Source organism: Metarhizium album (genome assembly GCF_000804445.1).
Source record: "Metarhizium album ARSEF 1941 chromosome Unknown scaffold_1, whole genome shotgun sequence".
In the NCBI taxonomy this organism is placed as follows: Eukaryota; Fungi; Ascomycota; class Sordariomycetes; order Hypocreales; family Clavicipitaceae; genus Metarhizium; species Metarhizium album.
The window spans coordinates 3,252,998-3,266,738 of NW_024467575.1; the positions used below are offsets into that span (position 1 = coordinate 3,252,998).

The 13,741-nt window shown below is 55.4% G+C and overlaps 2 protein-coding genes across 2 annotated transcripts; both read left to right on the forward strand.

The window, feature by feature from the left end:
- Nucleotides 1-5,864: 5,864 nt before the first annotated feature.
- MAM_00921 (DENN domain-containing protein) lies at nt 5,865-8,632 on the forward strand (the record flags this gene model as incomplete). The annotated part of the gene is made up of 2 exons (XM_040819720.1): nt 5,865-6,254; nt 6,326-8,632. 2 exons carry the CDS (start codon nt 5,865-5,867, stop codon nt 8,630-8,632), a joined length of 2,697 nt encoding a protein of 898 aa, XP_040682985.1.
- A 978-nt stretch (nt 8,633-9,610) lies between these two features.
- On the forward strand, nt 9,611-13,644 carry MAM_00922 (Exocyst complex component Sec6; the record flags this gene model as incomplete). The annotated part of the gene is made up of 2 exons (XM_040819721.1): nt 9,611-10,910; nt 11,240-13,644. The coding sequence occupies 2 exons, from the start codon at nt 9,611-9,613 to the stop codon at nt 13,642-13,644; spliced, it is 3,705 nt and encodes a 1,234-aa protein (XP_040682986.1).
- Between the last annotated feature and the right edge of the window lie 97 nt (nt 13,645-13,741).

Below are 13,741 nucleotides of genomic sequence, written 5' to 3' on the forward strand. Positions count from 1 at the left end.
CTAGCTGATCCATCCGTTGGCAGGCAGTCTCTGTGGAATAACATCAAGGTATAGCATCATTCGTGGTTTTTGATTCCAGATCATAAGTGTCTTAAGCATCAATTGATGTCTTAACCTCAGCATGATACGGGTCGATTGAGTCGTCTAGTGCAGACAGCAACTTGGCAATGCCTTCTCCCTTCGGAAGGGCGGGAGCCCCCAGCACTACTTTCCGCCTGATTACTAAAAGGGAAATATCCACGTATACTCGGCCGAAGAAGCGCGGACTGGTTTTCTCGACATTACCTTGGAAGGCAGCAGCCCAACAGAAATCCTGCCAGCAAGTAACTAATGGAACAACGACACGTACGACGGCCTGTCTGGCTGGGCGTCTGTCAATCGAAAGTACCATCAGACCGCTCGGGATCCCGATCATGATGCCGCAAGCCTCGAAAGTCCGGTCCTCAGCCATGTTATCCGCCTGTGTTCAGTCTGGTTCACCATCATCCTCATCTAGGTTACTTGTTCTATTCCACCTGCCCGCCCCGGCCCTACAATGTCCTTGTGCTCGCTCACTGATTTCCCGTAACCAAGGCCGCTTGCCCTGACGTGTTGAAGTACCTGGCGACTAGGAAGAGACGCGTCAATGATGACCCAATTTTGTCGTGACAAGGCCCTGCAAGACGACACAGTTGCAGCGCTAAATTCTCAAGTATCCCCGTGTGTTGACTCGGAAAGAAGAGGAAAACAAAGAAATCAAGAAAAGAAAAAGAAACATGCCTACATGATCCATCACACATCATCTGAAGTGTCGGTTGTTTGGCTCGAGACTCTTGCAACATGTCGGCATCTGATCAATGCCAGCCAGGCAGACCCGGCACTGTCATGCGTTCTCCAGAAACCGAATTTGACAACCATCCATGAAGAAGCTGATTCTTTTTTTTTTTTAAAAAAAAGAAAGAAAAAACAATAATAAAAAAAGAAAAGAAGGGAAAAGAAGAAGTGTGTTCTCTTCAAACCAGTCGATATTTTATGACATGTACAGACCCGTTTCGCCGGGGCTGTCCTCGTCCACCAGCCCTATGCTTGAAGCCGCAGCCAAGATGATGAACCAAAACCCCCCCCGACGACAGGTGCCACGACTTGTCATCGTGGCAAGCCGGCCACAAAGAGTGAGGCTACCCATCCGTTTCGGCCGGGGAGTCAACGCAAAGCAGCCCAGTAGCCGGGGCGTCGTTCTCGGAGAGGAAAAGACGAGATTGTTTCGTACAGCCCTCAGGCGACTGGCTACCCTGCACTACTCTCACGGCCCGAGTTTTCTTTGCAGTCAAAGAACCTTTGGACGACAAGAAAGCACATTGCACCCCGCCATCCTAATAATTGTTTGCCCGTCACAAAGTACACCGTCGCACGGTACACGACCCTTGCCGGTCGCCGCAAGAACGCAATACGAGCAGTACTAATGTCAGACCGAATTGCGCAAATAGCCCGACGAGGGAAACACAGTCGCTCGCTTGGCCTGGCCCCGTGCGACCGATATGACGAGTCTAGCCTGCCTTGCCACGACGTGAAGCACTTCATGCTTCCTCACAGCACGTACTCTGTACGCAGTGGTAGTAAGTAGTAGTACTAGATGCCTGTACTCCGTATGGGCCGCGAGTACGTACTTACTCAGTGCGTGCTATATCCCTTGCATGTACGGAGTACCGAGTAGGGAGGGACTTTGTACCGGTGTACATGGCTTATTATTAGAAGAGACACGCATGTTTCTTCGCCCCGTGTAACGACCCCTGAAGTCTGGAGCCTGAAGCCTCGAGACGTGGGACGACCGACGGGCACTACCTACGTGCTTGTGTACGTACGGACTGGTTCAACGACTCAGGAGTCAGAGGTGGTCCACGGACCTGCTGTTGATGTTTTGATGTACGGAGAATGCCTGTCTGCTGCGGCGCATGTTGTTGGTAATACGTAGTACCGAGTGCATACTTACTACACATGTCACATCTTTGCAGCATCGAGGACGCTTACCGGGGGAAACACAGGCCAGGGCAGTAATACTCCATTTATGACAGGTAACACGTGCACAGGCTCATCATGGTGAACTATTATTGCCTTGATGGTTCGCTCATGCGTCAAGTCAGGCGTATACCGTAAATAATACGGAGTACTCCGTACAGCAGCCATGATTCAGGACTTATGATGTACGGCTCCTGACAGGGCCCTCCCAATGGCCCCAGAGCCGCCGAACACTCACAGAAGGGCAGAAAGTTGAGACGACAAGTGGGAATTGGCAGTGGAGGCGAGGATCGATGCATGTTTCAGAATCAATATGCCGTTTCTCCTGACTCGTCGGTTTTTGATTGCCGGAACGTCGTTATGACCCAACAGCGGAAAGCGCAATGCATGGTGTCTCTAACAGAAGACAGCTAGAACTGCAGTAGAAACCTGCGGCGCGCGTCAAATCGGTCTGTAGTAGTGCCAGTACGTAGTATGGACGGTGACGAGAGAAGAAGATACATACCGAGTACTCTGTAATAGCTTGGCTGTTGAAGAAAACGAACAACTTGTACTCCGTAGCCGTCCGGGTTTCACTCGATTAGTCTGCAGAATGCCAGACAAAATCTGTGATGGTTTCTGCCAGGTACGGTACGGAGTACGGACTCTAGACTGGCGTTGCAGAACTGCTGCACCGAAGACTGTCTACTACTCCGCATTCTGCGTTGCGTTGAGAATAACTTCCTTGCACCGTTCTATGTACGCACTGGCCAGAATCGGCCCAGCTGGTCTGTTTAGTTGGCCGCCTAATAATGATTAGCGACAGCAACCGAAACCTGAACAGAAACGTGTCGGGCCGCACGCCCACCTCAGGATGGTTGCGCAGTCATCAATTCATCGTTTCATCCGTCGTCGTATTTCTCGCAGACCACCCTGTCCCCTGGTCCATACCCTGGAAAGCAATCAAAATGAACAGGCTGTGAAAAGGCGGCCAACAAGAAGAGTCTACGTAGTTGTGGTTCGAGCAATATCGCTCGGGTTTTAAGTAGAGTGAGTGGTAAGGGATGGGGAGATTTGCCATCGGGGAAGGGGGGGGGGGGTATGTGTACATGGTGCCCTGACTTGCAGAGTCAAGGCTGGAAAGTACTTGCCACGCAAGGAAGACAAAGCAAGGGCGAAGACTGATCAACAATAAAACAATCAATATGCGCTGGGTCTGCCCGTCGGCGGGAGAGAGTCGCGACTCGTGCATGACTGCAGAGGGCTGCTCGGCCTGCCCCCTCTCACCTTGGCGTCAGGCACTTCATCACCGGAGCAAGTGATCTGCACGGCGTGGGGTGCGCCGGGTCTGGGAATCATGGGCCAAAGCGTACTCAGTATGTATGTCTTCACAACTTGGCGCTTGTCAATGTCAAGCATAATTTCGTCCGAGGTGTGTCCACCGAGTTCTAGTCCACGGCTTTTCTCGATAGGAGTTGGGGAGATTTGCGGAAGTACTCCAAGTGAGTGCTAGCCAGATAAGCTTCCGTTGTTCAGCTGCACCGGACCGGAGTCCGGTAGGCAATGTCAGAATGATACCGGATGATCCAACGTCATGCCGCGCGCACGGAGATACCAGTCATCTCCCATTATGGGACGATACACAAATAGACTTTCAGGGCAAAGCCTCTTTTTCGACGTAGATCACCGCGATGAATACAATGGCCATGTCTCGCATGAGTACCACATTTTTCGCCAGCCTGCTTGCTTTATTAGGGCAGATTGCCACAACTCTCCATTGTGTGGACATAGTTGAAGTAGAACTGGGGGTAGTACATACAGAGTACCGCGCCGCGCTTCACTGATGATAACCCTAATATGGATGTATTTTTCAATAGGGGCCCCAAGGAGGCCGTGTAGATGCCTGTGACAGGCCAAGATGCCAGCCAAGGGAAATTGGAAATCTGCCGATTGTGTTAAGAAGGCTGCTAATTGTGTTCTGACGATTGAGATGCCGTGAAGCAGGTGGTAGGTGTGGCAAAGGACCCCACATCGGAAAAAATAGTCCATGAAGCGTTGTGACGTCTATTCGTGGCAGGGTACGTATGAACGGCGATCCTCTTTGACGAACTTGGCCTGCCTCTGCGAAGCTGCCAGCCAGTGTGCTGAGAAAATCAGAGCCTCGGTACATTTTTCTCTCTCGTTTCGGCCCCCCCAAACAGACAAAAGTTTGGACGGATCAGCGGTGAGCTCCAAAGCCCAAAGCAGGACGTGATTGGCATATTGACTTGGCCTGCTCAGTTGTTCACGAATCGCTCTTGTCTCCCTTGCATCACTATCGGCAGCGTCAGCGCTGGCTGGTTGAGGGTTCTACCCCCAGGTCCCAGGTTTATCGTGGTGCAGACTTGACTGACTAGTATTGCTTTTGTCGGTGTCTGGTGGGCTGAAATGTTGAAGGCCCTGAGTACGTACATGCGTAATTTTTTCTCTTCGATGAGGCTTCTCCCTTCTCCCCTGGTCTTGGTCGCAATTCGGCGCGCTTTGGCCCCTGCGCCGTCCCACCGTTCACCAGGCCCGTCGACAACGAGGCAAGACTTGCTTAACAAAAGAGGGGTAAGGTGTTGAGCTGGTTGGCTTCACGCTGAATGAAGACACGGCGTCGGCGATGCGGAACTGCGGTTGGTATGTTCGTGCTCAAAGTTTCAACATTCAACCATTGCACCAAGTCCCAATTTCTTCATGGCCAACGACAGAATGTGCAGGACCCTCACATTTGCACCACAATTTTTGTGTGGCTCTTCCCTCGGCGCCGTCTAGACCTTCTGTCAGCCCATCCAGCCACCTGCCGAGAATCTGAAACGGCGTACCGAGGACTTTTCCTCGCCAAGACGGGCCGCACGAGGACGGGTACCAAGGTACTCAGGTACTTCAGGGCCAGGCTGGGACGACTTGGACGGCCACGCAGGCCACGTAGGCCACGCAGGTCACGCTGGCCGGCAGACTTGTATCCTGCTCCACGGCCAAAACGCCTCAGCTCTCAAGGTGGCGTTCCGTCAGCCCACTTTCCCCTGACGGGACCATGAGCATCCCTGCTCCCATCGTGATCGACCTCGCCCGACCTCGACGACTCACGACGCATCGCACGGCGCACCACCGACATGGCATGGCTCAACCCGTAACTGTGGGCTGGGCTCGTCAAGTGCGCATCCCTGCCTCTCCCATGCAGCTCTCGATGGTTGCGTCCGCCATGTTGGGCCATTCCAAATCGATGTTCGCTGCCCTGCTTTGCTTTGGCCTGCGCCGCGGCCAAAGACCCAGTTGCCAGGTCCAAGAACGGAGTCTCCGTATCCTACAAACAAACGGCTATTGGGTCTCCAACTGTGGGCTCCCGTCCAATCTACGGAGAAACGTTTGAGAGCTCACCAGTGTGTGGGTGGGCAGGCGGGCGTAAGAGGACTCTGAAGCTCCTCCCATGTCCTTCCTGGTGCTGGGTGCCCCTAAATGTTGGACAGGCTCGTCCCCAGTCTCTCTCAAGATTCTTTCTACCTTCTCCCTGTCTCACCAGTTCTTGCGTGTCTGTCTGTCTACTTCACCCTAATCGACTTTGAAAGAGTCCATTGAGACCTCTACCCGACTCAGGGTGTCCTTTATACATTCTTTCTTCTTGCCCCTGCCTAGTTCTGTTTCCTTTCTTGCCGGGTTGACCTCGACCAAATCTGACGAAGGGCAAAAAACATTGCCAGTATCATCCAGTCCTCATCGGATGGCTGGTTGAGCGCTTCTGCTTCTCTCGCCACGTTGAGTGCAAGAGATAGTTCAGAAGGAGCATCGATCCCACACGACACGAACACTCACTCACGGACATCACAGGGGCGACATTTTACGACAGTCATTGATCCGAATCGCCCACCATGGCGCCGTCGTTGAACAACCATTCTTCCTTTACCCGCCCTCGCACTGGCGACCGTGATGGCCGGCCCAGCACGCGCGACCAAGCCGGCGCTGATATGCTTATTCCCAGTCGCACTTCATCGCTGCACTCTCGCATCACGCAGCCCATTCCCTCGACTTTGACAGTGAAGCCCCAGCACCGAACACCCAAGACCCTTACTCATGCCTACATGGTTTGCGGCGTCGGTCGCGAACCGTCGCAATGGGTCAAGGCGCCGGCTCCCGCCCAGGGCAAGATTGGGCATATGAAGGGTGCTGTCGGTCAATTCTGGCTCCCCGAAATCCTCGGCAGCAGCCCTCGTCTGGAGCAGGACAATGAAATTGCTCGTGCTCTCCATTCTGCCATGAGGGTAAGTACTGATGAAACGCACAATACCGAGGCAAAATTGAGGACTGGAAACATCTGACACGAGAACCGCAGGCTTGCTTCCCGCACGACGTGGAGATTTGCACTGGCAGGAGCCAGCCTCACTGCGTTCACCACGCCTTTGTGCTCCAGCAAGATTCTTCGCACACCCTGTATGGCATCTGCCTCCGAGTTTGGTCTCGGGCCGACGAAAAGAGGGCCGAGACTATTCGGGATTTGCGCAAGAGAACCGAGTCTGACTTCTACGACAATCCAGACGAGACTTACTGGATTCCCTACTGCCTGTCCTTCCTATCCCGTTATCCCATCTACAACCTCCTGGGAGATTATCTGAGAGGCATGTGGATTCACTGGAATAAGGCTACCAACTTGTTCCATGCCGAGGAAGTCTCACGTATCCTTAGCTTCCCAGCTCCTAGACTGAACGACTTGGTCCGCATTGACATGAGGGACTACGCTCTCTGCTACCAGTTCCCGTCCTCCCCTACCGGGTTCCAGAATTTCTCCATGTGGCCGCTGTTCAATTGCTTGTCCATTCCCAATATAGTTGGCGTTATCGAGGCAGCTATTTCTCCGACTCGACGAATCATCTTTGTGAGCCACTACGCGGCCATGCTTACAATTGCCGCCGAAACTGTGCGGTATTGCGCCCGAGTTTACGAGTGGAGCGGGCTTTACGTCCCTGTTGTACACGCGCGCCATGCACAAGAGCTCGTCCAGGAGCCCGGCCCTTATATTCTGGGCGTGACTGCCGAGTGCCGATCTCTCTTCACAGCCCCGACGGACGCTTTGGTCGTGGATCTCGACCGCAATTTTGTTCTCACGTCCAGCCCACCAACTGCGCTCACTCCGAGTCAGCGCAACAAATTTGTCACTCGCCTCACCCAGGCTCTTAACGGTGATGTCACCCCTGCTGGTGTGCCTCATCACCTTCGATCAGCCTATGGTGGCGGCAAGCTGGTCCCTGCTGGTCAGATTATTGTCATGCGCGGAGAAGTCGAGTCTATCCAAGACCCTGAGTGGTGGAACCAGGACGCAGTGATGGCTGTTATGGACCATGTATGTGAAAAGACGGGCCGCAATACAGGCATCAAGGCCGTATTTGGCGGCTCTGTCAAGAAGCCTCTCATGACCAAAGTGTCAATGAGACATCTCAATGAGATTGTTCGTGAGCGGAATCAGTACTCTCGTGACGCTCTTGAAGCGTGGCAAGATTTTATCAATCTCAAGGGCCGAATGGATACCGAGCTCAACAAGGTCAACAAGAGAAACAACTATCTCGTCGAGGAACTGGAGAGTTGGAAACAGCAATTCCTCAAATTTCAGGCCTTTGCTGAACAGCTTACTAAGGAGACACAGGATCTCAAAGTCAAAATCGAGAGCCACAAGAGAGAGAACCGCCGTCTCACTGGTCTCATTGATCAACAGAAGGACGATAATGCTCGCATGTCTGTCCGTCTTACTGGCACCGAGAAGCAGCGCGACGATGCTCTTATGGCGCTCGTTCTACAGCAGGAGATGGCCGAAGATCTTGAACGCGAGAGACAGAGGAACAAGAAGGAGCTTGCCCAGCTCAGCCACACTAATTCCACCCTTCTGCGACAGCGCGATGAGGCTCGTCGTGTAGTGATGCACTTGCAGAGTTTGATTGGTGGCCAGAGCCATCACATGGAGCATCTCATCCATTCCCTCACCAGACCCGACGAACTCGTTGCCGAGATTGAAGCTGGTTATGAGAGTGATGAGCAGGAGGGCTCGGATGTCGCGCCTGGTGATGACGGGACAAGCCAACTAAAGACTTCACGCAGCAAGCGCCTCTCTGCTGCTAGCTTTGCCGACGTTGCCGACCGTCACCTCAAAGACAAGACGGATGCCATAGCTCACATTGTCCGCAACATTGCCGATCAGTGCCAGGCAGCCGTGGAGAGCCTGCAGCTGGCACACGACGCCGAGTACCGATCAAGCAGACGTCACAGTGGCCTGTCCAGTGCCCATACCGAGGACGGCCACGACGATCGCTCAGTTGCCGCCTCGGACAACGGCGAAGAGAGACGCCTCCAGCCTGGTCGCACGTCCAGCATTCCTCCTACTCCAGATCTGATCCCCAACCGCAGTAGTACTGCCATGTCCTTCGCTTCAGCTACCACCACGCCAGAGCGATCTAGCCAGCAGTACAATTTGAGGGACGAAATCCCCACCAAGATTGTCGAGGACGACGAGGAGGACTACGAAGAGAGCCGCAGTGAAGGCGGCGGCGGCGTCACTGATGAGAACGGCGTTGTGGCCAAGCACACCGAGTCTCTGCTGCACCGCCCATCTGGCGCCAGGATCAGCGCTCTCGGGGGCAACGGCGGTCGGTGAAAAAAAAGCAGCGGAGCGATTTGGCTCGAGGAATGATTTGATGAAGAGGGGGCGGTGCCCAACAACAAGAATCGGGCTCCACGGTATTCATCGGAGCAATGAAGCCGACGACAGGCAAACTTCTGCCCATGCTGTTTACTTACGAAGCTCTCGCCGCATGCCAAGTATCTAGTCTTTTTTGTCTCACCGGCCTGGACGACTGCTGACATGGGCGACCTGGGGATATCCGTCGTTGTACACTTATTGCAAACTTTTTTTTTGGATCGTATTCAATTCATACCGACGACACGATGTCGTGGACATCGGTCACTTTGTCATTTATTCTGCGGGAGATCTTCTGGAAGGACGTTGTCGAATGTTGTTTTGGTCTTTCCTTGGCGTTGTTTGCCGCAATGCCCGAAGTTGCCTTAGTATGCAGTTTTCTCTCTGTAATTATCTTCTCTATAGCTCGAGGCGCTCGCGTTGCCCGAGACGAATACAGGTCTCGCTCAATATGCAGTGTTGAGTCGTGCCATTGGATGACACTCAGCTCTCGGCGAGGCGCCCCTACACTTTTATGATGAACCCTTTTTGACTAAAGACACGGTTAAATGCGAAATCTTGCATGCACGACTGAGATGGGTTCATGTACGACGGCGGGCGAAGGGAACGTAAGATTCAGCCGAGACACGCGGCCAATGCGTGACTTGCCATGGCACGACCCAACATTTAAGACATGGAATTGAGCAACAAGCCAAGCGATCAATCATCATTGATCCTTTCCCCATCCGCACCCTGTGGACAGGGGGGGTCAGTTGTTGTGGCGCCGGTGCTGGGCCGAAAAGGGTCCGGACCCGAGGAGGACCAAGGAAAAAAAAAAAAAAAAAAAGCGAGAGCGTGACGCCGCAGCTATCAACCATCAACCGGCTGGCGAAAACCCTCACCTTCACCTATTCACACGTGCAACGCCAGAAATGGCCACAGCCAGCTTCCACAATCATGGCCGACCCCCTCCTCACATCCCTCTGCTCCATATGCCACGTCGCTCGTCCGAAATACAAATGCCCCCGGTGCAACATGCAGACATGTTCCCTGCCCTGCAACAAAAAACACAAAGCCTGGTCCGAGTGCAGCGGCCAGCGCGATCCGACAAGCTATGTCCCGCGGTCGAGACTGCGCACCGCTGCCGGTGTCGACCATGACTACAACTTCCTCCACGGCATCGAGGTGTCCGTGGAGCGCTCCGAAAAGCTCCTGGTTGAGGAGAAGGGGCTGGTGCAGCAGGCGGAGCTGCGGCCGTTGACGATGCAACAAGTTCGTTGGAAGACGGGGCGTGATGGGAGGAAGAGGAGAGTGTTGGTGACGACACTGTTGAGGGAGGCCAAGGGGAGGACGTTCGAGAAGGGGCTGGCGCAGAGGTTGAAGAGATTGAACGTGCAGATTCTCTGTGCGCCGCTGGGAATGACCCGGCAAAGAGAGAATTCCACGACGCTCAACCGCAGGACGGGGAGGATAAATTGGCAAGTCGAGTGGATAGCGGTTGGCCAGCGGGACGGGCAAGGGGACAAGGAGACTACGAGGTCATTGAGCAAGGTGATGGATGACGTTCCCCTTTTTCAGGCGTACCCGGCCGTGCTGCAAGGAAAGGCTCGCGCAGAGACCGGGTCACGGAAACAGGACAGGCAGATGCGGATCGGGAGGTTGCAGAGTGCGGTCGACTCGAGGGGGAGTCCGGGCCTGGATTGTATCCAGGATCCCGTTGATGGGACATGGACGTCTTTTGCTGGGGCTCACTTGGAGGACTGGCCTGCAGAGATGGACAAGGCTCAACGAGAGCAATTTAGGTTTTTCCTCGCAGGTCCACAAACGAGATGTGGCATGCCAACACAAGTCACGGCGCTGGAATCTGGGGACTGCCTCCGCGGTATTCTGGCCAACACTCGCGTCTTGGAGTTTCCGACTATTTACGTCGTCGAGCGTGGAGACGCGCTTCCTCCAAGATTCGTCTTGGGACCGAAGGACTCGATTCCCCCGCGGGCTCAAGGGACGAAGCGGAAAGACGGACCATGCAGCGAGAAATTACAGGCATCAGCACAGCGTAGAAAACAGAGTGGAGTGGATCGAGAGGAAGGGGAAGTGGGCAGTGGTGAGGATGGAGAGGGTGGCGGTGACGAGGAGGCTGGGTCCAAAGGAGTCAGTCTGGAGGCTGGCGAGGTTATAGCCGAGGAAAGCCTGGGTGAAGAGGACGACGATGAAGAGGACGACGATCAAGACGACACGAGCAGCTCTGGGTCGGAGAGTGAGTCTGACGAACGCCGTGTTGCAGCTTGCTCCTGATACCCGAGAAGTGAGATGTTTGGGCTGTGGGTGGACCAACCAGGCTGGTGCGTATGCATGAGCCGCCGACTGTGCGGACATGCAATTGAATAATTGGCGTTGAAAACACTTGAGCGTGCCGCCAGTCTTTGTATGAATGAGTGATGACTTGGACGCACTTTGAAGATTTGACTGCTGCCGCGGCCCACGATCCACGGCCCACGACCCCATGACCCGACACGTGCCCCACTGCGTGATTGCGTTTTGGTGTGCGCGGAGTCGGGCGCAACTCCACCGAACGACCTGCTCCAGCAGACGTCGACAACATCGCCCACGCCAACGACGCAGACGCACCATTGACGCTCCTCCTCCTCCCTCGGCGACTACGCGCCGGCCTCGCGCCCAACTTGCAGTACATGGCATGGCTGCCAGCCTGCCCGCCGTCCGTCCCAGCCATCATGGATGACGGCCCCGTGCCCAAGCTGTCCGAACTGCTTCGGCACCCCGACGACCTCGACAAGATCCCCGCGCTGAAGCTGGAGTTCTCGCGCAAAAAGGGAGTCGTTGACGGCCAACTACGCAATGGTCTCCGCGAGCAGCTCGAAACCACCCAATCGGGCATGACGGGCCTGAGCGACGGCCAAAGGACAGTCCAGCTCGTCAAGGAAGAAATGATGAAGATTGACCGCCTCTGCTCCGAATCCCAAAACATGATCAAGGACTTTGCCAGCATCAACCTGGTGTCCCAGGCCCACAGGAACTTTGTCGCTGTCGAAACAATGAGGCGCGACCTGGAGACCTTCAACGACAGGCTGACCGTCGTGGAGAACATGTTGCGCCAGGACGACGAGGACCAGGAGAACATGCCAAACCTGCTGCCGTGCCACTACGAGCTGACGCAGCTGAGGAACATCCGAGATGACGCCATGGAGCAGATACAGAGGGCCCAAGATCCTGGCCTGGAGTCGACGTTGGAGGACTACTTTGCGAGGCTGGACGACACGATTGACTGGTTCGACGAGCACGTCGGCCTCTTGGCAATGAACCTCATCAGCCTCGTCGTCAACGACAACAATGGGCTCGTGGTCCGCTTTGCCCTGGTCATGGAGGCCGAAGAGAAGAGCGACCAGCGCGTGCTGGCGCTGCAAGAAGCGCTCAAGGATCACGAAGAAATGGCGGCCCGCTTCCAGAGCATCACAGACGGCGCCAAAAAGGTCCGCGGCTACAAGGACAAGTTCCTGCAGGCCATCAAGCTCGGTGCTGAGCAGCAGCTCGAGCAGTCCCGCGAAGAGTTCCTCGACGACGCCTCGCGACTTGAAAAGATCATGAAGTGGTACTTCAACGACCTCAACGCCGTGCGCGTCGGCATGACTCCCCTCATGCCCAAGAAGTGGAAGATTGGCAAGACCTACGCCGACATATATCACCAGCTCATGCACGACTTCCTCGTCGGCATGATTGAGGACCCGCAAGGCACGTCTGCCCACAATCTCGAAATCATCAGCTTCCCCGAAAAGTACTACAGAAAGATGGCCAAGATGGGCTACAGGCAGGAGGACCTCACCCCGCACGTCATCGACAACCGCGAGGCCGAGCTCGTCCGCGACTTCCGTCAGCTCATCATCAAGTTCCTCGACGAGTGGATGGACCGCATCTTCAACCAAGAGAAGAAGGACTTTGGGGAGCGCAACGTCGAGGGCTCCAACCTGGACCAGGACGAGTACGGCTACTTCCGCACCAAGAACCTCATCGCCCTCTGGCGCATGCTCCGCGAGCAGATCGACGCCGGGGCCAACTCGAAGCGCTCCGACGTGATCGAGGGCGTCATCGACGCCATGTTCCTGCGCCTCCGCGCGCGCCAGCACTCGTGGCAGCGCATGCTCGAGGACGAGATATCGCGCTACGAGACGGGCAAGGTCCCCGAGCTCGAGGGCTTCCAGGCCCTCCAGGACTGGCTCGTCGCCACGGCCAACGACCAGATCGCCTGCATCGACGACAACGACGAGGAGTCCCGCCTGGGCTACCTCTCGTCCTTCCGGGCAAACTTCGAGCCCCACGTCACGCCGCAGTACCTAGAGCGCGGCGAGTCGGAGCTCAACGCCCTGCGCGACCTGTACGTCGACTTCTCGACCTGGTGCATCACCAAGTTCGCGCACCTCATCTTCGCCGTCGACTTCCGCGCCGTCATGCCCGACTTCTTCACGCCCAAGTGGTACGCCAACACGGCCATGAAGCAAATGGTCGTCACCTTTGACGAGTACGTCAGCGACTACCGCCAGGTCCTGCACCACTCCCTCGTCGACATCTTCATCGAGGTCTTTGCCGACGAGCTGCTCGTGCGCTACCTCCTCTCCGTGCGCAACAAGGGCGCCAAGTTCCGCCGCGCAGACCCCTTCCGCGACAAGCTCTTCAACGACATCTCCACCGCCTTTGACTACTTCGCCAGCCTGCCCAACCCGGACGTGGGCAACTCCATCAAGCAGACGTGGAGGGTCACGGAACCCTTCCTCGGCCTGCTGACCTGCGACAAGGACGCCGTGGCCGACCAGTTCGCCGCCTTCAAGGCCGCCTACTGGGACTTGCAGCTCTCGTGGGTCGAAGCCGTCCTGAGGTCGAGGGACGATTTTGAGAGGGGCATGCTGAACGCCGTCAAGGCCAGGGCCGCGCAGATAGGCGTCTCAAGGGGGCCCGAGACCATCATGAGCAAGGTCAAGTAGAAGTAAATGGTTGCGTGTGGTTGACGCACCGGAACCAGGCTCGAAAACATCACCCGCCATGTTTTCTTCTTCTTTTGTCAGCAGCGCAGTGGACAAC